This window comes from Sapajus apella, unplaced genomic scaffold (assembly GCF_009761245.1).
Source record: "Sapajus apella isolate SASKATOON/1434 unplaced genomic scaffold, GSC_monkey_1.0 scaffold3, whole genome shotgun sequence".
In the NCBI taxonomy this organism is placed as follows: Eukaryota; Metazoa; Chordata; class Mammalia; order Primates; family Cebidae; genus Sapajus; species Sapajus apella.
The window spans coordinates 47,913,793-47,940,484 of NW_022436943.1; the positions used below are offsets into that span (position 1 = coordinate 47,913,793).

Below are 26,692 nucleotides of genomic sequence, written 5' to 3' on the forward strand. Positions count from 1 at the left end.
TTAGATAGGACTGTTTTCAAATAATTTCCAGAAACTAGTGGTCTTATAACCATCACAAAAACATTTTGTCACTTTTCTGTGTAAGCTCAATTTGAGTCTCAGTCCTTCTTCTAACATTTGACTAAGACCTTAGACTGAATTGTAACAAGACTTGAAATCCAGGACTTTTTTAACTAGTGGTTCTTTATTTATAACATAGGCTGAAGCAACTGTTACAATGTAGAAGGGAGACACATTACACAATTGTTATTTATACAAGTTTAGAACAAAAAACTGCACAGGGAGAGGTCAACTCTCAGTACAAACTAGCAACTAAACCACAATAATTTACAGTTAGAAACGATTTCTTTATTTTTAGCTGTGACACGGCTTTTACAATATGCAAAAACACAAGCAGAACTACCCAAGGTGTGTTGTCACATTCTTTCTACATTGAATTTGGCAACATTTTATTTATTCAGATTATACTAACGTTTAAAAACTAAACAAGTGAAAAGCTGTACCAAGGTACAGTTACATCCATTTATTTCAAAGGTTTAAAATACCACTTTTATCTATTGTGATTACCTTGCAGCGATTTCTGCTTTTGCAAAAACCATCTCAAGCATCATATGCACAATGCATCAGCTACTTTTAGTCATCAAGATTGGTGGGCTAAACCACAGGCACTACTGTTGCTTATATTCTGTAGAAGGAGCTTGTTTTTCAAAGAAAAAAGCTTAGTTTCTAATAATCATGCCTTTGCTTTAAAGCCATAACATAAAATGTCCTTGAGCAATCGCAGCAGTGTTCAATGTTAATATATAGAACAATGACCATACAGGTACGTTACTCTCACATCCAGTGCGTTACGTGTTAAAGCGTAAGATTAGGTAATTGAGGATTAGAGCCAACAGAAATCTGCAGGGTGTATGAGACCCACCAAGCTCCTCTTCCTTGAGAGGTTCAGTCAGAAATGTGCCCTTTTAACTGACCTGACTGCTAAGGAACTTGCTTGCTTTCTTAAACACTATTGTCTTCAAACGTGATCCCTTTAAATCTACAAATCTCTGTTGGCATTAGGGGATGGGCATTATAACAAATTTAACTTCCACTTAAAAAAGTAAAAGACAAATCCTTTCCAAAAAACATTACCCAGAATACAAAAAAAGGACAGTATAGTGGTCAGATTCCCAATTACAATAAACAAATCCTCCTCTCTTCAATGTTTACTGTGAAGCCAATTAACTGCCATTTATTTAAAAGAAGAAAAACAAGCCCCCAGATTGGTAAACACATTGGCAAGTTGCTAAACTCCAAGCTGGCTATCCTTGTCAGAGCCGTTTTAAAGTTTTTTTCAAAATATTTGGGCTTTTTAAAGCACCCAGCCTGCTGGGCACAGTTAAGTAAAAGGCATTTACTATAATCTTAAGAATTCCCTGCTATCATTTTTAAATGTTTTCACATTTTTTAAACTGCCTTACTTTTTTGGATGTATTTGGATTCCATGGAGGTGAGTACAATCAATCAAAGAGAAACTCAAGTGGGGATTCTACAACTACCCAGTGGCAGCATGCATGGGACTGGAGGTGGGTGCCGTGTGCAGTCAAGAGGAATCGTGGAAGAAAGGAAGTCCTTAAACACCCTACAGAACCAAACACTGCAATCCAGTATGGCTTATTCAAATGCATTTACCATGAAGCTACTAGAAGAAATTCAACCTACAAGGCTACTCTTAAATGTAACAGGATCGGCTATGTTGACAGTGTGCCCCTCCCATGGCCCTCCCCCCAATCCCAACAGTCTACCATTTCCAGTTACTTCACTCTGAATATTGCTCACCAATTGTTACTCCTGCTCTTTTCATCCAGAACATTGTATATTTAAATGAGGATTTTTACCTCTTACCCATTTAGTTTGTACATTAAAATAAGTTGCATTTGCTTCTAAGCTAGACTACTACAATGCATCTACAAAAGCTTGTGGGGGGGAAAAAAGAAGAGTGAAGTATAGTAAATCCTTTTCTAAAATTAACTACTTCGTGGTTCCCCTGCCCCAACCCCCGCTTATGCATTTAAAATTTTACAAAGACTTGTAAAAAAGTTAAATGGAATTTGGCACCTTCAGAAAAATCAAAAGGGAAACTAAGATTAAAATGTGCAGAAAGAAAATTGTCAATATTTACAAATTAAAAGATCAAGATTATGTCAGTTACGTATGATGGTTTTAATTCTTATCTAAAGGTGTCGAGTACTTTCAAAAGAGCTATGTTCTGAGTTGCCTACAAAATCTTTTGTTTTATTATAGATTGGAATGGATCAAGACAAATTAGGTTTCATTAATTAAACAGTTCATTCCCCACTGGCAGCATTTCTTGTGAGCCTAAGAGAGGCGAGGGGCTGAGCGATCATTTGTCGTGGTCTTCTTCAGTTTCACGCCCCTTCGGATGGCGTTCAGCATGTCTTCTCCTTGTGGAGTATCCCTTGGGCTCAGGTCTGCGGGGTCACTCTCTGGAATCTGGCCTGGGGAGACAGTGGCACTTGGGGGATCCCGTTCCTGGTCTTCTGCTTCACTTTCTGGAATTGCCTGTCTGTGCTCCTCAGGAATACTGGGCTTCGGGCCTGGAAGTGGAGGGTTGATGGAAGCTTGGCCACTCCACATTGAGGAGGGCATGCTGGTGACGCCTTGGGGGCCTTCACCCACAGATGGCGACTCGGGGCTGTGCTCCCCCTGCTCTTCTGGCCCATCTGGAGGGGCTGGCAACACTCCTGGGAGGTCTGGGACAGTTGGGGTCTTGACAGGGATCACAGGTGTCTTGATGGGGATGGGACCAGCTCCGATGGTCCCCCGGCGGACAGAAGGCTTGGTGGAAGGGGTCCGTCGGATAGTTGCAACCCCTGGAGTGACCATAGCAGGTCCCAGGGTGGTGGGGAGGCCAGCAGTTGAGGCTGGACGCTTGGCTTGGAACATCCGTCGGTAAGACTGGCTGATGTCGCTGTTTCTTGGAATGGTGGAGGACTTGTCGAACTCCTGCTGATCTGCCTCCTGGTCACCACTTACAGAGAAATAATCATAATCTGAAACTGATTATAGGATTTGATTAGACATATTCAAGACAGCAGCTTTGCTTTTTGATTATTCTGTGCTGGGAGGACAAAAGGCACGCAAGGCAGGGCATACACACAATCTCATCCCAAGCTTCCCCAAGTTTCTCTACCATCTTCAGAAAGCTTCACCAACTAAGGACTCCCTGGTAGGGAGCTTTGTTCACTGATGTATCCTGAGTACCTAGAACAGTGCTGGGCATGGTTGTCACTCAAATACTGTCAATGGGGAAGAAGATAAAGCTGCTAGGCTGCGGCGAAGCTACCTCCAAGCATCTCTGGGAGGAATAAGGGGGATGAAAGAAGACAAATTCTCCAGTCCAGAATTCAACATGAAGATCAAACCTCAAATAGACTAGTCTGGGCTATAACATCTCCCTGATAATTAACTGGTGAGTTGAGGGCTAGACAAAGAACAAAGCTACTGACTGTGAGTCCCTGACGACAAGGGACAGAGACAGTTTCCATCAGTGTCATGTGCTCGCTTCCTCGTAAGACCAATTTCAGGATCATGTGGGAGCTTACAGATTAAACAGCTCACAGCACTGACTCTGAACCGTCATGCTACTGATCATTTGGGCCAGATAGTTCTTTGTTGCGGAGGACATGGTGGGGAGGGGCCGTGCTGTGGTTTTTTACAGGATGTTTAAGTGGTATCCCTGGCCTGTGCCCACTAGATGCCAATAGTACCCCTCCAGTTGTGACAACCAGAATTGTCTACAAATCCTGCCAAATGTCCCTTGGGAAATAAAATCACCCTCCAATGAGACTCAGTCTTAGAGGTTTTGACTGATGAAATGCATAGCTTTTGGTCAATTATCATAGATGTTCCAGCTGTTGGATTTTCATCTTTCCTTGTATGTAGTGGACATGGAGATGAGGGAGAAGGCTTCGATAGAGGATTTGGCTGAAATATGTTAAGAGCTTGGGCATTACACTCTAACACACTTAGGTTCCAACTCCAGTTCTGTTACTTATTGGTTGTGTGAATATGAGTGAGTTACTGAGCCTTAATTTCCACTTCTGTACAACAGGGATAAAAATACCTACCCCGTAAGTGGCTGTAAAGATTAAATCGGAAAATAACCATAAAGTGTGTAGTGCAAAGTGCTAAAACAAAAATGAAGCTTTTCCTTTGAGACAGGGTCTCATTTTGTTGCCCAGGCTGGAGTGCAGTGGTGCAATCATGGATCATCACAGCCTCAACCTCGAAGGCTCAAGCAATCCTCCCACCTCAGCCTCCAGAATAGCTGGGACCACAGGTGTTTGCCACCACACCTGGCTAATTTTTACATTTTTTGTAAAAACAAGAGTTTCACCATGTTTCCCAGGCTGGTCTTGAACTTCTGCAGCTCAAGCAATCTGCTCACTGCGACATCCAAAAGTGCTGGGATTATAGGCATGAACCACAGCCCCTGGCCTGAAGCTGTTCTTATTACAGCACGTCTCCATTCAAATTGGAGACTGCTGAGTATGATGCTGAAAAACGCCAAAGGCCGTGAAAGTCCAGATCCCTTTCTTATATGGCAGCTACCTGACAACTACAGGTGAGCTCCCCAAGGCATTCCCAGGTGACGGAAACAGTGCTGATACGTGTTAGCCAGTGGTGAGGTTGTGGGTAAAATGGACCTCCAGTTTTCTATCTCCACACCTGGGGCTGCTCAGAAAGCCCAACTGCACACCCCAGGCTGCCCCATACCTTGGGAAGGGATGGTGTCCTCAGAGCAGCACGGGGTGGTCGTCTGGGTGCTGTAGCCGCTGGAGCACTGAAGCGAGTCCCGGCTGCTCCTCTGGGTGTCCAGCTGCAGGCCCCGAGACAGGGCCAGGGCCAGCTCCTCACAAGCCTCCATCTCCTCACCAGGCTGCAGCATGGAGGAGAGATATACATGTTGCTTTGAGGGGGGGTGCTCAATGTCACTCCTGTTCTGCCCCCAGGAGCACTCCATGTCTGTGGGCCCAGAGGGCTATTGAATTGCTTGGGTCCCACTCAGACCCTAGAAAGTTCTGCCTCTCTGATTCCCACACGAGGCTTTTTCCCAGGGACTTTGCCTTAGAACAGTAAGTCAGGGAATGGAGCCCAGGTCCCTCCAGCTGCAAGGCTGCCTCAGCCCCCAGTTGCTGGCCAGAATATGGCCCCCAGCCAAGCGGAGGTGGCCCCAACCAACTATCGAGAACAAGAGCGTCACCCTGGTGGCAGCCGACACAGTCATGCTCCGCGGTCTCTGAGCCTCCTCAGCTGCTGCAGGTGGGCCGCTGGAGGTGGTGGGTCCTCCCCCGTTGGGGTCCGGCTCTCGCTTCTCTTTGCGGCGCTGTAGGGTGTTCACCAGAGGCTGGTCGTAGGGCCCTGGCTTAGCCCAGTCCTATGCAGAACAAGTGCAGTCAGGAGCCAGGGCCTCTGCCTCCACTGGAGGGCTGCAGGGACCCCACAGACAGCTCCCCAGAAAAGGCACCTGGGTCCCTTAAGGGGAACTCTGGCTGGGACAAGCCACAGGCCCTCCGCATGCCCTCTCCAGGCTCTAAAGGGCAAGCAGTGGAAAACCCTTTGGGGGTCCCCTGTGTACCTCCCTTTTCCTCATCTCTGCCCAATGATTAAAAACTCTCCCCCACCAGGTGGCAGCAGGAGACCCAGCAGCCACCTAACAGGTGACCCATGTAAGCTAAGGGCCCCGCCAGGGGACAGCACATCCTGCTTCTCCTGTCTGAAGGGACGATCGCTCCTTAACAATCTGGATGGCTTCCCGTTAGGGGAGCGGCCATCAGCGAGCACTAGAGTAATGTCAGCCCCTCTCCCTGCATTCCCAGGAAACCAGCCCCAAAGGGCACAGCAGGCTCCCTGCCCTCTCAAGCCCTCAGAAGGAAAGGAAAGCTCCCAGGGGCAGGAGAAAGATTCCGAGGAGTCTTGAGACGTCCAGACAGCCTGTGAAGGCTGAAGTCAAAACCTGCTCAAAATGCTGGCAGCCGAGGGGCCTACTTAGGGTCCTCCTCCCAAAAGAGAGCAGATTATCCTCCTGGAGGAGCATTCATCAGACTTGCTGGGGGATCATTTTCAAACTTTGTCTTTATATTAAAGCAAACATGTTTGAACACTCAAGACTAAAACTAAAGTCTGCGTGTACTTTTAAGTTCAATATAATCATCCCAAACCTGCTTTGGGTTATGGTTCTGTTACCACAGTCCAGCAGGGAACTCATTAGGGAAAATGGGAAACATGGCCAGAAGGACAGTCCCCCCCGGGCCCCCTAGAAGCTCTCTGATCATGCTGACACCCTCAGGTGGCCCCCGGGAGGGGATCAACCCACAGATTACAACTTGATGCAAAACTGGGCCTTTCGACTTGGAACCGCCGCTCTGCAGTGCACACTGCGCTGCCGTCTATCAGGGACTGACCAAAATCCCCTGAAGGAAGATCCTCAGCCCCAGCTACCCATGGAAATTGCTGTCTTAGAGCGGCTGGCTGCTTTCTGGTTCTCCCGCAATGGGAGTTTCCTGAGGGAGAGGCATTATGGGGAAGAAGGCAGAGTGTGAAAGGAAGGGGGTGAGGGGAGAGTCGGGTGAGGGGGTGGAACAGAAGAGGGGTGAGTACAGAGGCAATGACAGAAGGAGAGGAGGACGGGGAGAGACACAAACCTTCCAGCTAGGGATCTGAGATGACGGGAACATGCCGGGCCCAATGGTGTAATAATGAGCGTAGTCTGGAAGGTGGACAGAGGTGACCCGAGGGAGCAGGCGGGAGGCAGGCAGGCAATGAGGGAAAAGGCCTGCACCCGTGGGCCCCACGTGGGACTCACTTGATAAACTATAGTGAGAAAACCCGTTAGACAACTGGAAACAAACAAAAAAGGGGGGAAAAAGGAAAAAAAAATTAATATAACAGGATGAATGCGGAGATACAAAATGGCATTGACATTCAAGGGAGGGGAAACCAGAAAATTTATAAATAAAACAAACATCAGGGCTCTGCTTCTCACGGCTGATCCGTGATGCAAGAGAATAGGGCCGGGGTGCAAAGAACGCACATCAATTTGACACCAAATAAGCATCTTTGTTTGACCTACATGTTAGAAGTTTGGAAACTGATCAGTGCTCTCAATTTGTGGCCTTCTCAATGGTTTTTGATTATGTAACTGAAGAAGCCTCACTCATTTCATGGTGATAGTATTTGCTCATCTCATTATGCAAATTAAAAAATTCCAAAGCGTCTTCAAATGAATCCGTTCATTCTAGGTTTCCAAAATCATCGCATTGCTCAGGAGCAGATTCTCAATCAAGGGCAGTGGGTGGGGGTGCAAACTAAAAAGCAGAAAAGCACGCAGCCTCTGACACAGTGACATGGCTCATCCAACAGGCTGGTGGATTGCTCGGGAAGAGAGGGAGGAGGATGGATAGGCACGCAACACCTGGTCTGGGAGAAAGCCTTCACACCTCCAAATTCCCCATATCCCTTCTTCTCCCTCGGGACGGTCATTGTTCAGCAGCCAGACACTCATTCTAGAAAATCCCCTCAGCCTTGTCCCACCCACTGTCCCCAAGAGGAGCCCCACTCTTGGTGTCATTCTGAGCTTCCAGGTTGCCACAGCTGTGAGGGCTGTGTGAGCAGCAGGCGGGGGGACCAGGGGAATGGGGCTGCTGTGGCTGCCACCCGGGCGGTCACCTTCTCTGTGGACACCCAGGCGCCCATGGTGGAGCCCGAGCTGACAGAGGTGGGGGAGCTGCACTCGCTCACTGACTGGCAGGTTTCCGAGGCTTCGGAGGAGGCCGAGCTGGACGAGTTCTGCAGCAGGGGAGGGGCCACACGAGGGGACCAACAGAAATCGAACCACACGCCACCAAAATGTAATAAATAAAAAGAAAAGAATGGGGGCAGGAGTGGGGAAGGGCACGCACAGAGAGAGACAGACATACACAGAAGAGGAGAAGATGAGAGAAGCAGAGGGTTAGGGTTACTTTTCCCCCAAAGGTGCATCCATGCAGAGGCTTTCAAGCACTCGAAAAGAAGTATGCGACGCGGCCAGCCCCAGATCACTAGGCTGTCGGTCCCCAAGGACACAATTTGTGTGTCTTTTGCTGGAACCCAGAAAGCACGCCTGGCACTAGAATATCCACGCATGGCATTGGAACTCCCAGCAAGGCTGTGCTCTCTTGGGTGTTTCTTCACATGCCACAGGCCCAGGTCCCCAGGGAGGCCCTGCCTGTCACCTCTCTTATGTGCACAGGCATAATTTATTGCATGAAGATAGACCTTGGCTTGGGCTTTGCTACATGTCTGCCTGGAACAGCTCTACTTCCTGGACTCTGCCTTCATCAAATGCAGCCTGTGGATCCAGGAGGGGTGGTTTCCAGCTATCAAGCCTCACTGAGATATACTTTTAGGTTTCGCATCTGGAATGTGATTTTGGGGTTTGGGGCAGTGAAGCCTTCTGGTCAGCACGATGTTTCTGGTGGCCATTGCGGGGCGGAATGAACCATCTCTGGAGAGGTCTCATTTGGGAAACAATCTCTTTACGCTGATCTGTATTAAATATGAGCCACTCCTAGCCTGGCTTCCTGATGTTCAGCTGGGGCAGGGACTGTTCCTGTGACCTTAGCTATACACATACCCAGGTTTCTTCTAGTCCTGGACCTGGCACATGGCTGGGACTCAAAAAATAAGGAATGAGAGACAGTGATCATCTCTTTCTTGTAAACTGGGTCTCCTGGGCACTGCTTCGTGTCCATCCGGGTACTTGCTTTACATTTTTTCACTGTTAACTGCAATCTCTGGCATAACCTCAGTTTGTTTAAATAAGCTGACTCCTCTCTCTCTTGTAATTTCTCTGAAAGTATTCCTGTATTCACCATCAAGGAGGCCAGATTCATGTTTCTGTCTCTTTCACCTACAAAAAAGAGGTCCCTACAAAGGAATAGAGATTTTGCTTTCTTGTCCTATAAGGGCAAGGAACCAATCACTCAACAATGTGTGGGGCTCGGTGGACCCAAAGCAAGGAGAAGCTCCATGGTGGACGGACATCCTAGCTGTACCCTGAGGTCAGTGTCTGGTTAGCAGCCCAGGATCTGAAGCTGGAAGGTTTGGATTTAAGTCACATTTCTGCCACTTCCCAGTTGAGAAACTGTGCACTTAAAGCCCTTTAAACCTCAAATTTTTTTTATTAACAAAAAACACCCAGATGTGGTAGCTCATGCCTGTAATCCTAGCCCCTTGGGAGGCCAAGGCAGGAGGACTGTTGAGGTTAGGAGTCGGAGAACAGCCTGGGCAACACAGCAAGACCTCATCTCTACAAAAAATAAAACATGTAAAAGGGGAGAGGAGTGAGAGTTGAAAAACTGCCCAAATTGCCCATCAGGTACAATGTTCAATATTTGGGTAATGGGTACACTAGAAGCCCCATCCCCACCGGTATGCAAGCCACATGTATTCTCAAATCTAAAATAGCATTAGCCAAGCATGGTGGCACATGCCTATAGTCCCAGCTACTTGGTGGGCTGAGGTAGGAGAACTGCCTAAATCCAGGAGTTCGAGGTTACGGTGAGCTATGATCCTGCCACTGCAATCCATTCTGGCTACAGAGTGAGACCCTGTCTCAAAAAACAAAAACCAATAAAACTAACCCATCGTAGGGCTGCAGGTGCAGATTTCTTTGGACTTCTGCTCACTTTTTATTAATAATCTTTTGACTCAAATGTAGTAAATGGCTCTAGGGTGAGACCCTCATTGAAGACATGGCCCCACTCCTAGGCACTGATGGGTGAAGGCACAATTTGAAGAGTGGGGGGGAGGTAAACCACAGAATTCTGAACAAATTCTATCACTCAGCTTTCATCTCAGACCTGTGTTACTCAGAAGAGAAATGAAGGGCTCCTGGCCTCCCTTTCCCCCACCCTAAAGGAGAGGTTCCTGCCTGTAGGAGATGGTACCCTCTGGCTAATGTGATCTGTACAACTGCCTTTACTTTCCCCTTTATCTTATAGTAATAAGCAGTTGTAATGTTTTTCTTGAAAAACAGAATTCTCTGTTAAAGCGTTGCTGCATCCCTGAGCTCATTAAAACTACCCTAGTGGCTGGGCGTGGTGGCTCACGGCTGTAATCCCAGAACTTTGGGAAGCTGAGGTGGGCAGATCACCTGACATCAGCCTGACCAGCCTGGCAAAACCCCATCTCTACTAAAAATACAAAAGTTAGCTGGGTGTGGTGACGTGTGCCTATAGTCTCAGCTACTTGGGAGGCTGAGTCAAGAGAATCACTTGAACTCAGGAGGCAGAGGTTACAGTGAGCCAAAGCCGCGCCACTGCACTCCAACCTGGGGCGACAAAGCGAGGCTCCATCTCAAAAACCCAAGAAAACCAAACAAAAACCTACCCTAGAGTTGCTAGATACATGTCTTGGGCACGGGTTTTCAGATGGAAGTAAACCCAACATGGCCCCTTCCACTTCCCTCCATGCCACGGGAAACACTGCTCTACCCCATCCACACTCACAGTCTTAGATGGGAAGGCTGTAGCACGAGGCCTCTCCTTTTCGGAAAGGGGTGTCAGTGCACACTACTATGTTAATTTGTCAGTCAATTAAACACACACACACAATTGTGCTGCACACTCCCACTCTCCTCCTGACCCTTGGCTCTCTGCTTGTGAGCAGCACATATGGTTTAGTGAAGCACACAGCGAGGAAGAGGGGACTCCTTACAGACCAAGCCAAGCACCCCAGCTGGGACACGCACTTTCAGGCACTCAAACTACAGCCGCGGCTCTTGGTTCTGAGTGCATTTAAAATTGAGTGTGTATCCAAGGAAGAGGGACAGAGGCCACAGTCCCCCAGGATGGCTGAAAAATGCTAACAGGAGTGCTGAGCTGTGAGGAGCGTAACGCAGAGCTCTGGCATGGGTTTCCCAGCAGGTGGGGCTGTGGGGCACCCAGCATTCTGTACGTAAAGCTACTTGCCAAGTTCAAGGCACACACCAACCCAATGACACTAAGGGAGAGAGGACAGAGAGGAGATCACATACACTGATGACGCACATGAAGGGTGTTCAGAGGCCCTGCCAAGCTCTTGCTCTCTGCTCCAGCTAGAACCATTGGCTTGGCACCATTAAATCTAACAGTATTTGAAGAGATTTCTCCACACCTCCCCTTCCAGAATCTAAGTGCCAACAGAATTATGTGCATAAGCTCTGATGGTCCATTCTCATTCTCAACACAGATTGATAAAGGGAAACTGAGCACACCAAGGAATGGTATCGGAAGCACTATTCAACCTTAGAATCTCAGTCATTCAGGGAGAACCCGAGATGTGGGGGAGGAGGTGTCCCCATTGTGAAATGCCCTTTAATTAGAGCATTTAATTATGCCCGCTGGGCACTTACAGGGACGCCTGAGAGTGGTCAAACCTCTTTCAATCCATCTACTTACATGTGAGAGCTCCCCAAATCGATGTGGTAATGCAACCATTACCACCATGGAGACAGGCTTCAAACCCACTTAGAGCATCTCTCCCTTTGGAGAACAACACATCTAAAGATTAGAAATTAAACCAGATGTTTCTCAAGTCAGTAGGCAGGGGCTTGTCGAAGCCAAGGTACTTCTTTGGTTCTGGCCATCGATGGTGGTCAGGGCACCAGGTGTGACAGCCACTCCTGGAGCCAAGGGTGCCCTTACCTGGTTGGGGGCCTCTGGCGGCATTGGGGATGGTGACTTGGATTGGAAGGCGTCCTGGGATATGAATCCTGAGTCGTGGGAGGACACGCTGGACAGCCTCACAGGAGCCTGCTGGGCCAGGTTGGAGCTGCGGTAGCGGTAATGTGAGCTGGGGGAATGGGAGTGGGAGCCGCTGGACCGGGAGTCGCTGCTGTTGACGCTGTTCAGGCTGCTGTGGGGACAAGCAGGGGTCAGGGGAGGGCAAGGAAGGTAAAGAGAGCAGGGGCAGTGGTAAAAGAAAGGAGGAAGGAGGGGAACAGACAAGAGGTAGGAGCACAACATAATGCAATCAGCTCTCTGCCCCGAGACGCAGTACAAACCACGAGACACATTTTCAAAACACCAAATCAATCAGCTAGTGCAAAAAGCTTTCCAGGTGACCCAGGGGAAACACAGCTGCCAGCACTCAGGTCTCTGATGGTAACCATGTGGCATTCTTAGGAGGGAGGTCTGGGGTTCTAAAAAGTCAAGTGCCACCCAACTCTGCTGCTTCACCTCCCACCAAAACCAGGGGAGCTGATGTCAGTAGCAAGAACAGGGACAGAGCTATCTGCCTGCAGGAACCATGAGCCTCAGTAAAGCCCACTGGGGCTTCAACGTGACTGGAACGTTCTCGGATTGACCATCGGGGTCCACACTACCAATGGATTTGCTGAGGTGATTTCACCTAGGTGAGTCTGGTCAAGCCTACTGTAAAGAACATCAGCAAATCAACTCAATGTGTTGTACATGGGTTTTACCTTTGGTTAACAAAGTGATGCTTTAATTAATGGTTTTACTTTGACCCCAGCTGTTTCTCTGTTAAAATACCCATGGGTCTGGCACAATAGCACACCTGGCAAGAGGCAGGCAGCTTTCAGAGACTAAGGGCAATCAATGCTCAGCTGTTTGCTTTCGAGATGGCACAGTAAACAGAGCGTCAAATAATGATACACCCTCTCTGGGTTTCTGTCTGCATTCCACCTCCACTCATAAGAAATACGCTCCTCGCCAGGCTCAATGGCTCATGCCTGTAATCCCAACACTTTGAGAGGCCAAGGTGGGTGGATCACTTGAAGTCAGGAATTAGAGATCGGCCTGGCCAACATGGTGAAACCCCATCTCTGCTAAAAATACAAAAATCAGCCAGGCATGGTGGCAGGCACCTGTAATCCCAGCTACTTGGGAGGGCAAGGCAGGAGAATCACTTGAACCCGGGAGATGGAAGTTGCAGTGAGCTGAGATTGTGCCATCGCACTCCAGCCTGGATGACAGCATGACCCAATCTCAAAAAAAAAAAAAAAAGAAGAAGAGACATGCCCCACACTCTGTATAGTAACTTAGATCATAAAAAGCAGAAAACAGACTCCCATGGTCCAAACAGCGCTGAAATAAAAAGAGCAGTTGTAGAGGCACCAGTAGGGATGAACCAAACAACCCAGGCTGGGATTGGAAAATTCATGGTTTCTGCTCCTAAGCCTGCAAGAGATTCTGGTTTGCAAAATCTGGCAGCTATTAAGGTACTCAGGGGCCGTGTGACTGTTCCATGCTAGAATCACTTGGTGCGAATGTACAGACAGACACAGAGGGGCGTGCCGGAGCAAACTGCTGCGGTCAGGAATAAATATCATGATTTGCTTTTCCTCCAATCAGCCAGAAGAGGGCAGCTGGGGACCGACAGTGAAGCTCACAGCAGCTCCACCCCAGCAGCCTCAGAGTTGCAGATGTCCGTGCAACACAGCTTTCTACTCAAACTAAAATTATAAGGAAGAAAAACTACTCATGCAACTTTGTTTTACATGAACCAGAGAGACTTTTCTTGGCAACAACAACAAAAAGGTCTCTCTCTCCCCCCCATCTCTCTCTCTGTCTCTCTCTCTCACACACACACATACACACAGCTGATGAAAGATAAGAAACCAACCAGCATCTTCACGGGGCAGAATGTCAGGATGCAGCATCTTAGGTCTGAACTTCCTGCTAAGTGTATAGTATACAAGCTCCGCAGTGAAAGGAAATACACATCAGCAGGTACCAAACATCACCATGTACAGATTTAGCAGACCCATCCTGCCCTTGACTCTCAATGCTCATACACAGGAAGTGGAAACTCATTTGGCTTTGAAAAGTTAAATTAAAAGAGTAACAGGACTAGTAAACCAAGAGAGTTAAGTGGCACATCACGCTTCCAGCTTTCAGGAAGAGGAGAATAAACTTTCCTAGTCGGCAAAGAACTTCTAACAGGAAACTGCTAAACAACAGTTTTGCAGATGGCAAAATTATTCCAAAAGATTTTGTTCCAGTAGGGAACAGTACCAATTAATAGAGGTGCAGGTGTGGTAGTGGCAGTTGTAGTAGTAGACACTGACAGAGCAAGAACTCTAGTTTACGAAACCCTGAAATAAAAATATGGGACAAAATGAAAGCATAAACCATTGTTACTTCCTTCATTTGTTCTGGCAACAGTGAGATCAGCCTGTATAAGAATCAACCTAGATTCACCGTTTTTTAGGCCTTAGCAAGTTTTCACGCTGCTAAACAGGAAAATCAAATGTGATCTCATAGAATGGGAAAATTCCCACAACACACAAGTGAGAGAGAACAAGCTACATCCATGAGTCAAGGGCTAATGGAGTTTTCTTTCTGATCCAAAATTAATGCAGAGACTAAAGAGCAAGACCAAAATCATTACCATTCTTTCAATTTATCATACCCCCATTTCCTGTTTAAAAATGAGCCATTCTAAGAGATAAAGACTGGCTCTATTGCTCACACTGGCATAAAGAAAAATGACCTGTCCCGAAAGCAGGAGCGGACCCCGACTTCACTTACCTGCAGACGCTGGACTTTCTGGACATGGTGGTGCTGGGAGAAGAGGGTGGCGTCTGGTATGACCAGCTGTAATCAGAACCTTTCAAGTCCAAAATCACCTAAGGGGACAGAGCCAGCGGGGTGAGGGGGGTGCTGAGAAGGGAGACATTAGCCATCAAAGCTTAACATCCACCAAAGCATCCAAAGGCTGCCATCGTGGAGGTGGGAATGAAAGGAAAACATGTTAAACAATATTTTCTAATTGAAGAGCCACACTACCAAATCCATCAATGTCATAGTCCTTTTACTGAGAGAAGTAAAACTATAATTAATAGGGAGAAAGGGGGGGAGGGAAAAGGAAAATCATTAAATATCAGCTGAGAGAGAGAGAAATACAGTGACCAGTTAACAATTTACAAGAGCCATTTATACCCCAGGCTAGAATTTACAGGATTTTCCTCCTATAACACCGTATCATGGTTCCCAGACTTGTTGATATTGCATTCTATCGACTTGATATTCAGTGGTCATTTCTGCCCTATTTGACCAGCACTAGAAATTTTAAAGCCTGACAGAATCAAGAGCAAGCCAATTCTTTCACCATTATTTCTACATCTGTCTCCCTTGCTTGACAAAGGGCCGCATGAGTGTAAGGTCCATGTTTCATTCACATAAGAAGCACTCAGTAAATGTTTATTTGTCGAGTGAATGCATACACGCTCTGGTTTAATAAATATCATTTGATAGAGGAGAAAGCACGAGCTCCCAAATTTGCCCTCTGAGCTGGCTCTCCAGGAGGCGAAAAGATTGTCACCAAGTGCAAAAGCCAGCGTGTGATTCATCAGTTGTTCCCCCAAATATGTCTCTTTCCACTTGACATAGTGTTCGTGTGATGTGAATTAAATGAATAAAGCATAAAAATGTCATCTTTTTCATAAGACGAGAGAGTCTCCATGCACTGCTCAATTAGAATGAGAGAAATGGAGAATGGTTGACAAGGTCAACTGAAACACATCAGTGACGTGTTCTTATGAGAGTCAATTTCTAAGGGATAGATGAACACAGCAATTAAGTGCATGGGATCTGGAAGCTGACCACTTGGTTCAAATCCCAGTTCCGCCACTTACTAGCTAGGTGAACCTGGCTAAGGGACTCCATCTCTCTGTGCCTCAGCATCCTCCTCTATAAAACAAGCATAATCGTGAAGATGAATGGAGGAAGTCAGGTTCTGTAAAATGCCTGGGACAGTGCCTGACACACAACAGGTCCTATGTGACAGCTCTCTCATTCCGTATATTACATCGTAAAGGACATGGTGAATATGACTACAGTTAAAGATGTGACAAACGTCACAAGGAACACTCAAGGGCCTTGAAATTTTTTTTTTTTTTTTTTTTTTGAGATGGAGTTTCGCTGTCACCAGGCTGGAGTGCAATGGCATGATCTCGGCTCACCGCAACTTCCACCTCCCAGGTTCAAGCAATTCTCCTGCCTCAGCCTCCTGAGTAGCTCAGATTACAGGCATGTGCCACCACACCTGGCTCATTTGTGTATTTTTAGTAGAGATGGGGTTTCACCATGTTAGTCAGGCTGGTCTCGAACTCCTGCCCTCATGATCTGCCTGCCTTGGCCTCCCAAAGTGCTGGGATTGCAGGCATGTGCCACCATGTCCGGCCAGGGCCTTGAACTTTACCTCTTTGGTTTGATCCTATAAGTGCTTAACCCCTGACCCCTACCTGTTCACTCGAGGAGGGCAGTTTGTGAGGGTCCATGGTCAGGCTTTTCAGATCTTCTGAGATGGTCTGAAGGTGCGTTATTTCCCCTAGCATTGAGATTTCTTCTTCCTGAAGAAAAGTCATTCATGAAATGTTATTATCATGAGTGAGTCCCTTCATTGCTCTATTCCAACTATTTTTATTCAGGTCTCTGTATAACCCTTTCAGTTTTTCCGAAAAGGCACCATTGGGACTGGCAAATCTTTGCTGAAGGCACTACATGCCCTTTCTTTTGGGAAATGGGAGGGAAAAAGAAACCTGCCATAATCGAGGAGTGACCTGTACATGGGGGACAATGGGGAACACACAGGCCTCGCTCCCAGCTCCTGGGGGCTGCCAGGCCTGTGCGGATGATCTGTGTGTTCCTGCGGGATCATGCAGCAAGCACAGCCCCCTTCACAAAGTGGTCCTTTGCTGAAGTTGCTTAGCTTCAGTGGATGACACAACATGGAGATATTTTGGTTCAGATCTTTGTGACAGTGCCTGTGTTCAACAGAGGCTAACTTTTCCCCTTCTTTCTTGTGTTTTTCCACCAACTTGATAAAAGACAAGTAACATAGGAGCTGGGGACCATGAAAGAAACATCCCATGTGCTTTATCAAAGTGCCACGTTGGGACTATGGGGCTTGGCTAGAATGATCCATGGAAAAGTTCTACACTCAGGAGAACAACTCAGATTCAGACATTTTGCAAGGGCTAAGGGAAACGAGCTGGCACCTTTCAGTCAGCTTCAAGAATGCCTGCACTGCGAGTTCTCAATTACAGCATGCAAATGATTTCCTTAAAAATTAAGTTTAAATTGATTCACTGAGGCGCTTCGATAGATATTCATCTCACAGTCACTCCTTGGTACTCGGCTTGAACAGTGAGTCTCCAAACCACCAAGCGTGCTTAAAACATAGTTGACTGGGTCCCCACCCCTAGAGGTTTAGATTTGGTGGGTCTGGGTTGGGCCCAAGAACTTGCATTTCTAGCCAGTTCCCATGTGATGCTGCTGAGCTGGGGACCCCACTTTGAGAACCACTCTGCTGGGCCTTCTTGACTTGGAGAGAAAAAGTAACGCGGAACACGCAGTGCTATGAGCAGTGAAGGAAGAATGAGCTATCATGGCCATCAACTCACATTGAATCACTGGTCTGTACAAGAGATTCCACCATCATGATTCCTGACAGTAGAGCCTCCATGACTCAACAGTGGATGGATAAAACTGGAAGGAAGCGACCTCCACACCAGCATTTTAAATCTCTGGAGGTTTCCATTAACTTACAATCACTGGCCGCAGCATAGAGATGAAGGTGCAGAATCGGCCACGTTCTTCAATCAAAGCCTTCCGGACGGCCTGCTTTTCTGTTTCTTCCAACAAGAGATACTTATCATTGACATCTTGGAGAGCACTGTCCAACTGAGGCTGGATATCACCTCTCCCTGCAAACAAAACAAAGACTCAAGCACGGCTTGCTGAAACGAAAGCTTCTGGAACAAGTGCCCCTCCTCCCTGGGGTCCTTGCTGGAGTCAAAAACCACACAATTTTCCAGGATGTAAAAAAATTATCTATTCATGCCCCAAAAGGATTTAAGATGGCTGTTTTTCTAGGACCAGCCATTTCCAATTTCCAATGCCCAAAGGGGTCACTTAGCCTGATTTACTCGTGACAAGGAAAATTTCCTAGCAACTCTTCATGACTTGCCTTCTCACATTGCACAAACCCACCAAGCCTTCTGCCAACAAAACTCCGGGACACAGAGCCAGAGAGCATTCTTTCCTTTTAGAACGTTCTGAAGAGGTGAAGGGATGTGGAAACAAGGTAAGAGCCTGTGGGTGTTTCCAAAAACAGGCACCAGCTGGCTTTGCTGGGTCAACCTCAATCAAAGAGCCTCTGTCTGGAGAGAAGTTTCTGTTCCTGAAGACAGAGGTGAGAAGCATCCGCTCTGCTGGCTCTGGGGGCCATGGGAATCCTTGGCAGTGGGGAGTCCAGAATGCTCTTCCTGTAAAACAGGCCCAGTAACAACAAGACCTCCAGACAGGTCTTTGTTGGTAAAACTGAAAGTGGGGTCTATGCTGAGCCTGGCCCACGTTCAGGAATTATCTGGCCAGGTCCACAGACCCCAGTTAGGTAGAGGCAACCATTTCTAGAGTTTAAGATGGGTTGTTAAGCTTTTAAATAACTACCACATGGTCAGCAAACTGTCTTTGCAAATAAAGTTTTATTAGAACACAGCTGCATCCATTTATTTACCATATTGCCTGTACCAGTTCTCCCTACAATGGCAGAGTAGTGTGACACAGAGACTATGGCCCCCAGACCATGGCCCCTGGCATAACAAGTCTGCTGTCCTAGAAGATAAACATGGACCAACAGGCACTGTGTCCAAAGGAGCAGCTACTACAAATCTGATCTGTAGGTGGGGACAACGGGGTGACGGGCAGGGGACAGCAGCTCATGAGCTTCCACCCTGGGCTGCCTATGCAGGGGCCTCACCTACCACTCAAACCAGAGAGAATTTCTAAACTCCTGCAGGGCAGGATTTTTATCTTCCCCAGCACAGCCCCTAGTACAATGTCACGTGTGTATACAGCAACTGCTCAATAAATGTCTGTTTAACAGTTTTAACAAAAAATGTTAAAGCAGGAAGGAGTTATCCAAATGGGCCAATCTGCTCATGTTTCAATGGAGACCAAGTCCTAGAGAAGTCGAGGGACTCATCTAAGGTCACACAAAGCACAGTAGAGAGGCAGGGGAGAGCCACATGGCCTCTTTCCCTGAACAGAGCCTATTCTCTGTCCCACCACCTCATAGGAAGGGCCCTGCAGTTCCCTTCCATCCTTCTTAATGATGTAGAGAACATTAAATGAGATGAACCATTTGGTTTGATGAAAGAAAGGGTCAGGGAAAATTGCCTTGGATGTAGGAACATACTCTGTATTTTTCTCTCATTAACAGAAGAGAATGTTTAATTTGGAGCAAGAAGCAATCAGGCTTAAAGCATATCCCAATAGAAAAGGTAGTCAGATTTTAGTAAGGAAAAGTCACTTCTCAGGCAGGGAATAAGTTCTAAGTTAGCATATAATGAGAAAATTATAGTCAAAGATCACCCTTGAAAATGCCTCAGATGGCCAATAAATACAGTATGCACAGCTTTGTGTACATAACGCTCACCAGTCGAGTGAGTGGAAATGTGCAGATAGCATCTTAAGTGCACGGAGGGATGCTATCCAACAATTACACCACAGTGGTCCCCTCATCTGCGGTTTTGTTTTCTAAAGTTTCAGTTATCCACGGTGTGGTAAAATAAGGTATTTTGAAAGACAGAAAGAGACTACATTCATGTGACTTTTATTACAGTATATCACTATAATTGTTCTATTATTATCATTGTTAATCTCTTACTGCGCCTAAATTATGTATTAAACTTTATCATAGACATGTATGCATGGGAAAAAACACAATATACGTAAGCTTCGGTACTATCTGCAGTTTTAGGAACCACTGGGGGTCTTGGAATGGATCCCCTGAAGAGAAGTGTGAACTACTATATATAAGAAATTTGCTGGGCCAAGCGTGGTGGCTCACACCTGTAATCCCAGCACTTTGAGTGACTGAGGCAGGCAGATCATGAGGTCAGGAGTTCAAAACCAGCCTGGCCAACATAGTGAAACCCCGTCTCTACTAAAAATACAAAAAAAGTAGCCGGGCACGTGCCTGTAGTCCCAGCTACTCAGGAGGCTGAGGCAGAATTGCTTGAACCTGGGAAGCGGAGGTTGCAGTGAGCTGAGATTGCACCACCGTACTCCAGCCAGGGCAACAGAGTAAGACTCTGAATTTAACAAAAAAAAAAAAAAAAAGAAATTTGCTGCTTGAGCTTGAGAAGTTTCTGCATAATTCTCCTTTTTGGAGACAGGGTCTCGCTCTGTCACTCAGGCTGGAATGCAATGCAACGATCATAGCTCATTGCAGCCTTGGCCTCTTGAGCAGCTGGGACTGCCATTGTGTACCAACATGCCCTGCTAATTTTTCAATTTGTTGGTAGAGATTGGGTTTTTTTTTTTGACACGACGCTCTTAGAAGGGGGTTCTGTCGTTTCCCAGGCTGGAGTGCAATGGCGCGATCTCGGCTCACCGCAACCTCCGCCTCCTGGGTTCAGGCAATTCTCCTGCCTCAGCCTCCTGAGTAGCTGGGATTACAGGCACGCACCACCATGCCCAGCTAATTTTTTGTATTTTTAGTAGAGACGGGGTTTCACCGTGTTGACCAGGATGGTCTCGATCTCTTGACCTCATGATCCACCCGCCTCGGCCTCCCAAAGTGCTGGGATTATAGGCGTGAGCCACCGCGCCCAGCTGAGATTGGGTCTTGCTTTGTTAGCTAGGTGGTCTTGAACTCCTGGCCTCAAGTGACTCTCCCACCTTAGCCTCCCAAAGCGCTGGGATTACAGGCATGAGCCACCACGCCTGGCTGTCTCAACAGATTTTCAAGGTGACCTACTCACCCATTCTTCCATGTAGTCACTACTTCCACTCCTCAGAATAATTCTTTACCATGTCTTCAATATATTCCTCAAGGATGTAGGAGTAATCATCACCACACATTAATGTGGCCACCTGAGCCACTGGTTTCATGTGTTTTGTAAATTACATGTTGTACTAATACATGTAATTTATTTAAAAAAAGAAAAACCGTGAAAGAATCATGTCCCAGCTGGATGTACTGGTTTTAAGATAGAGTGATCTTTTCAAGTCCACAAATTCAGAGTTGGTGTTGGTGCTGATTTAATACATACAAAAGCCCACTCACTTGTCTCCATCGGCAGTGTCAGGAGAGTCACCGCTGACTCACTGAGCACCGGTCCTGGCCATTCTGGCTTCCACGGACTTGACTCCATCGTCTTGTCTCACCCCTGCTACCTCCACTCTCACTGGGCCATTGCTATCTGAGACAGAGTTTTGCTCTTGTTGCCCAGGCTGGAGTGCAGTGGCACGATCTCAGCTCACTGCAACCTCTAACTTTTGGGTTCAAGAGAGCACGTCCAACTAATTTTTGCATTTTTTTGTAGAGACAGGGTTTCACCATGTTGGCCAGGAATGCAACAGCCCCTAATGTGTCACCCCAGACTGCACTTGGACTAGCTCACCCAGAGCAGCCCTGGGTTACTTTCTTTTTTCTTTTTTTTTTTTTGAGATGGAGTCCCCTCTGTCATCCAGGCTGGAGTGCAGTGGCATGTTATCAGCTCACTGCAACTTCTGCCTCCTGGATTCAAGCGATTCTCCTGCCTCAGACATCCAAGTAGCTGGAATTACAGGCGTGCACCACCACACCCAGCTAATTTTTGTATTTTTAGTAGAGACAGGGTTTCTACATGTTGGCCAAGGCAGGTATCGACTCCTGACCTCAAGTGATCCACCCTCGACTTCCCAAAGTGCTGGGATTACAGGCATGAGCCACTGCCCCTGGCCATAGATTACTTTCAAAATGCAAATATTCTCATGCTTTTCAACAGCTCCCTTTGCTCTCAAAAAAAGTCCAATGTCCTTAACATGGTCTTCTCTGCAAGGCATGAAAGGTCACTGCCTGTCCACCTCATAACCCCAGCCTTTGTGGGCCATTCTGTCCCCCTCTCCTCTCCCTCTCATCCTCCAGCGTCTGGAGCCCTTCTCACCTTCACTCCACTCTCCCTCCCTCTGCTACATTCCTAACACCTGTTTATGCTACAGGTCTCACAGGATTTTCAATCCTTCGGGGAATCCCGCCATGGACTTCCTCCCCAGATTAGCCTTCTCTTACTTATCTCTGAAGTCCCTTATACTTATCATTTGCAGCACTCCCCCCGGTTTGAATTTCATCTTTATTTCTCTAGTTATTTGACTGACGTCAGTCTCCCCTACTCGGGGGGTGGTCCCATGGGGGCAGAACCTGTGAATGCTTTTGCTCCCTACTGTCTCTCCTCAGTCAGCACACTTGCCTGGAAGTGGCAGATATTCAAATATTTGCAATTGAATCGAGCACTGATAAAACTTGACCAAGTTTGCTCCCCGGCCTCAGCCATCATGCCCTTAAATGCCCTAATGCTTCAGAACCAGCAAATTCCAGGATGATCAAGCAGCCAAGAGGAGGAGGGCAGGGGGTGCCTTAGATGGGCTTCCCAGACAAAATTCTTGTGCAAACAATTGCTTTCAGCTTTCTTTCGTAATATCTTAGGCATCTTCAGTCTTCAGAATTTTTTTCCTGCTGCTGGTTTGCAGGTCCTGGTGTATTCACACTGGGGAATTGTGATGAACAGCAGCCAGGAGCCCCTTATTCCCCTCTCCCCAGGGGAAATGATGATTATTCTCTTTGCAGAAAATGTTACTGGGGCAAAGCATTGTGAATGCACCATGACATGGGCCAAGGCAGCACCCCTAAAGATTTTTTTTTTTTTTTGAGATAGAGTCTCGCTCTGTTGCCCAGGCTGGAGTGCAGTGGCACAATCTCTGCTCACTGCAGCCTCTGCCTCCTGCGTTCAAGAAGCTCATCTGACTAATTTTTGTAGAGACAGGGTTTCACCACGTTGGTCAGGCTGGTCTCGAACTCCTGACCTCAAGAGATCTGCCTGCCTCGGCCTCCCAAGTGCTGGGATTACAGGCATGAGTCATCACTGCGCCTGGCCATAGAAGGAAGGAATTTTTAAGTAAGCTTAGTTTTCTGGATTAAAATGAAGATCCTTTATCAACTTCAACACTTGCATTTTATTTCCTTAATCATTACATACACACATTCAGGGCAGGACTGAATACCCCTTTTGATAGGTGGGGAAGCTAAGACGGAGGGAGGCCAAGTGGCTTGCACAAGGCCGCGATCCCAAGCACGGAGCTAGCCACCGGCACAGCTAGAATCCAGCCCCAAGTCCTTCTCATTCTGAAGACAGGGTTCTTTGTGTTTCTGGCTCACAGCAAACATGAATGCTGGGAACAAGCTGCCAGCAGCTAAACAGCCAATCAGAAAGCCAGTGAAATGTGATTAGTGTTATCTCTACTTGCCCAGCCTTTTCATACCCAGGCTGCACTCTCATGGTAAGCTTCATGGCTCAACCAAGCCAGTGTATTTGAAGGGATTTCCAATGGGGAAGGGCAAACCGAGGACACACTGGGCCAAGAGAGCTGCTGGGAGTCAGGAAAACACCCCACGTCCTTCCTTTCTTCTGAGACAGACGTATGGAGAAGCCATTAGAATCCTGCAAAATGACTTTCTCCTGCTTCTGACTCACAAAAATGCTGCATTTCATTCTGAGATAGTCACTTTCCCCCATTTTTACACCTCACCAATCAGGGTGTGTTTTTTCCTCTCTTAGTGGCCTGGAAAATAATGGTGCATCTGACAATTGCTGGTATCCCAGAGCCAAATGCAACATGGGATATAAAATGCAAAATTATACAAAAAATATAAAATACAAAGGATCCGGAAATGGACAGGCAAGGTGACACTGGAGATCAGAATTTGGAGAAAACTTCTCTCTTCACAGCAAAAGGCGGCTATCCTCATTATCCCTATGAAAGTCATCTTCTACTCTTAATAACCCACAGTGGGTTTTGATTGATTCCCGAAAGAAAAAACCAACCCAAAATCAAAAGAGAGAGAGATGTGATTAGGTAAGACTGAAGGCTTTTAGCCTTAAAATTTTTCAAACAAACTCCATTTCCATTATTTTTTTCAACTGACAGTGCCCCAGTTTCCCTTTACCTGTGGGATGTAAATAATAGCAGTATCAAGCTCGCAGGGCTGATGGTGGGGGGGAATGAACTAATCCACACGAGGCGTTCAGAACAACGCCCAGCACGTGCTGAGCACTCCCTACAGGTCAGGCACAATCAGCTGCCACTGCAGCATCTCTGAAGTTGTCCCTTCTGACACTGGGGAGTTTACCAGGCAATAATATGCAGGGTAGGGTGAGTTTTTTGTTTTTTTTTTTTTAAAGAGAACTTTCAGTTCAAGGTCCTTTTTGATGTAGGAAAATGCAAAAGATCCCATAATTCTTTCACTAAAAGAGTTTTATCATCAAGATTCTTCACCGGTCTCTGGGCAATCAGCTGTTTATCAAAGCAAAGGATAAAAAGAGACAGCTCAGAGAACAACCAGAAAACGTCCCATGTCAACCTGCGGCTCACCATCCAGAGTGTCTCCAACAGAGGATCTCCATGGCTCCGAAACGCTTCTTCCTTTGTAGGTAAAGATGCGCTCCACCATCTGCCAACCTGGCTACCAGATCCAGAAATTTACCATCACCTTCAGCTCTTCTTTCCTTTGCATTTCTCCTAAGTAGCTCCTAATCCACCTGTCTTCCTCTCTATCTCTGTGGCCACTTCCCTGATCCCAGGCCACCATCATCTGTCACCTAGACAACAACTACCACTTGCTAACTGGATCTCCAGTTAAGCCACAGTCTAATCCAAATACACACTGTCACGGTGGAATTATGAAGCCAAAAAGGCTTCAAGGACTTCAGCAGAGTCCTGAACATCTCTAATGTAGTAAACAAGGCTACAACCTGCATTCTTTGTAAGAAGCCAGTCATTGCAAATATGGTGCTTTCCTGTGTTCTGCAAGTCCTCCTAAAAAATTATGAAACTTGATGGGCGAGGCGGGTCATAGGAAACCCCAAATTTGTGGTTGGCTGGGCATTAGTGTGAGGACTCTAGGGACCCCACTTGTGGTGGTGACTGAATCTGGGGCAGTCTCACAGGACTTAACTCTTATGGGGTCTGCACTAACACTAGGTAGTGTCATAACTGAATTGAACAGGAGGACAGCCAGCTGCAGTCAGAGAACTGATGTTGGAACATAAATGCATTCTTCGTTCTGGGGACAGCTTGAGGGGGGATGCTACTTTTACCTCCTTAGCAGCTAACAGAGTCTAAGCACTGAAGAGGCAGGTCATACCCCTTTCCTGAATGAATGAAAGAACGAACTAATAGATGGAGGCTTGAATGTTTTGCAGGACTCATCTGCAGTAGCCAAGGACGTTTATGAATGGAAGGATGGCACCAGGCGTGAATCAATTAGACCTATGAAAACCATGAATGGCTGATGGGTTGCAACTCAAGAGAGGCAGCAACTACTTCCCCACCCTGCCACTCCGTCAGGCTTTGCCTTAGTTTTCCTTTTCCTTCTCTGCTGTTTTGTATTTGGTCAAAAACTAATGCTAAGAAAAGCACTCAGCTCCTGGCATGCCTCCACACTCTACATACCTCTCCCCTGACCCCTGAAGGCAGCCACAGGGTAGTGAGGCGCACTGCACCTTGATAATAGTTCCATTGTGCACAGGGACACCCAGGGCATTCTGAGACCAGAGTCATGGACAAGGCACTCAAGGAGCTGTGTCTACGTGAGGTTTTACCAGACATGAGCTTTGCAAAGGAAGAGAGTTCACAGCTCCAGGCCTCTGGCGGATGTGTTTGGCCTGTGTTTATCTAGAATCCTCACTTGTGAAATACAGCTAATAAACAGCCCAGCCTCTGAAGGCTACGTGCATTCACCTGAAATGCAACATCCTTCTGCAGAGGATTTTTCTTTTCTTTTCTTTTCTTTTTTGGAGACAGGCTCTCACTCTGCTGCCCAGACTGGAGCGCATTGGAGCAATCTTGGCTCACTGCAACCTCTGCCTCCCAGGTTTAAACAGTTCTGCCTCGGCATCCCAAGTAGCTAAGAGTACAGGTGCACACCACTATGCTCAGCAAACTTTTGTATTTTCAGTAGAGATGGGATTTCGCCATGACAGCCGGGCTGGTCTCAAACTCTGACCTCAAGTGACCTGCCTGCCTTGGCCTCCCAAAGTGCTGGGATTACAGGTGTGCGCCACCACGCCTAGCCTTGCAGGAGATTTCTGAGTTAAATTCAGACACCTATGGATTCAGGTCAGGGCCAGCTTCCTGATTGTCACACTAGGTCTAAAGGCAAAATTCTACCACCCCTGCTTCCACCCAAATGGAAGAGTTCTGGCTGTGCCCACATTCTGAATTTCCCCATCAGCCTTCTGAGCCCTGGGCGTGGCCTCGAAGAAGTGGCTGGAACCATCCCACTGTCTGCTCCTTGTTCTTCCTCCACCGACATCCCTGTGGGAAGAGGAGCTCTGAGCTCTATCCCTCTTCAAAAATCAAGAGGGGTGGGTTGCAGGGAATCTAGACACATTCAATTTTTACCACAGAGGCAGGGCATTGAAGGTTTGATTGTGGGTTTCAGGGTCATTCTGAGAGTGCTTTCTGCTGGTTTTATAAACGTAAGAAACGTTCATGTGGATGAGTGCCTAGGCTGGATATGCTCAGAGATGAGCAGACCACCGCATGCAGGGGAAAAGATTCACATTTCACAGGCTTTTTCCAAGAAAGGA

General features: G+C 47.1%; 1 protein-coding gene across 7 annotated transcripts in view; it reads right to left on the reverse strand.

The window, feature by feature from the left end:
* Nucleotides 1-162: 162 nt before the first annotated feature.
* MTSS1 (MTSS I-BAR domain containing 1) overlaps nt 163-26,692 on the reverse strand; it is a 185,603-nt gene continuing 159,073 nt past the window's right edge. For 2 of the 7 annotated variants that reach the window (XM_032246479.1, XM_032246473.1), the window contains 8 exons: nt 17,604-17,761; nt 16,298-16,405; nt 14,583-14,680; nt 11,733-11,943; nt 6,711-6,905; nt 5,270-5,443; nt 4,783-4,945; nt 163-3,062 (listed from right to left, as the gene is read on the reverse strand). In XM_032246479.1, coding sequence (XP_032102370.1) covers nt 2,362-3,062; nt 4,783-4,945; nt 5,270-5,443; nt 6,711-6,905; nt 11,733-11,943; nt 14,583-14,680; nt 16,298-16,405; nt 17,604-17,761 — 1,808 coding nt within the window. In that variant the 3' untranslated portion in view covers nt 163-2,361. Of the gene's footprint in view, nt 3,063-4,782; nt 4,946-5,269; nt 5,444-6,710; nt 6,906-7,734; nt 7,855-11,732; nt 11,944-14,582; nt 14,681-16,297; nt 16,406-17,603; nt 17,762-26,692 lie in introns of all 7 variants that reach the window. The other 5 variants (XM_032246509.1, XM_032246503.1, XM_032246465.1 and 2 more) reach the window with 4 other exon arrangements.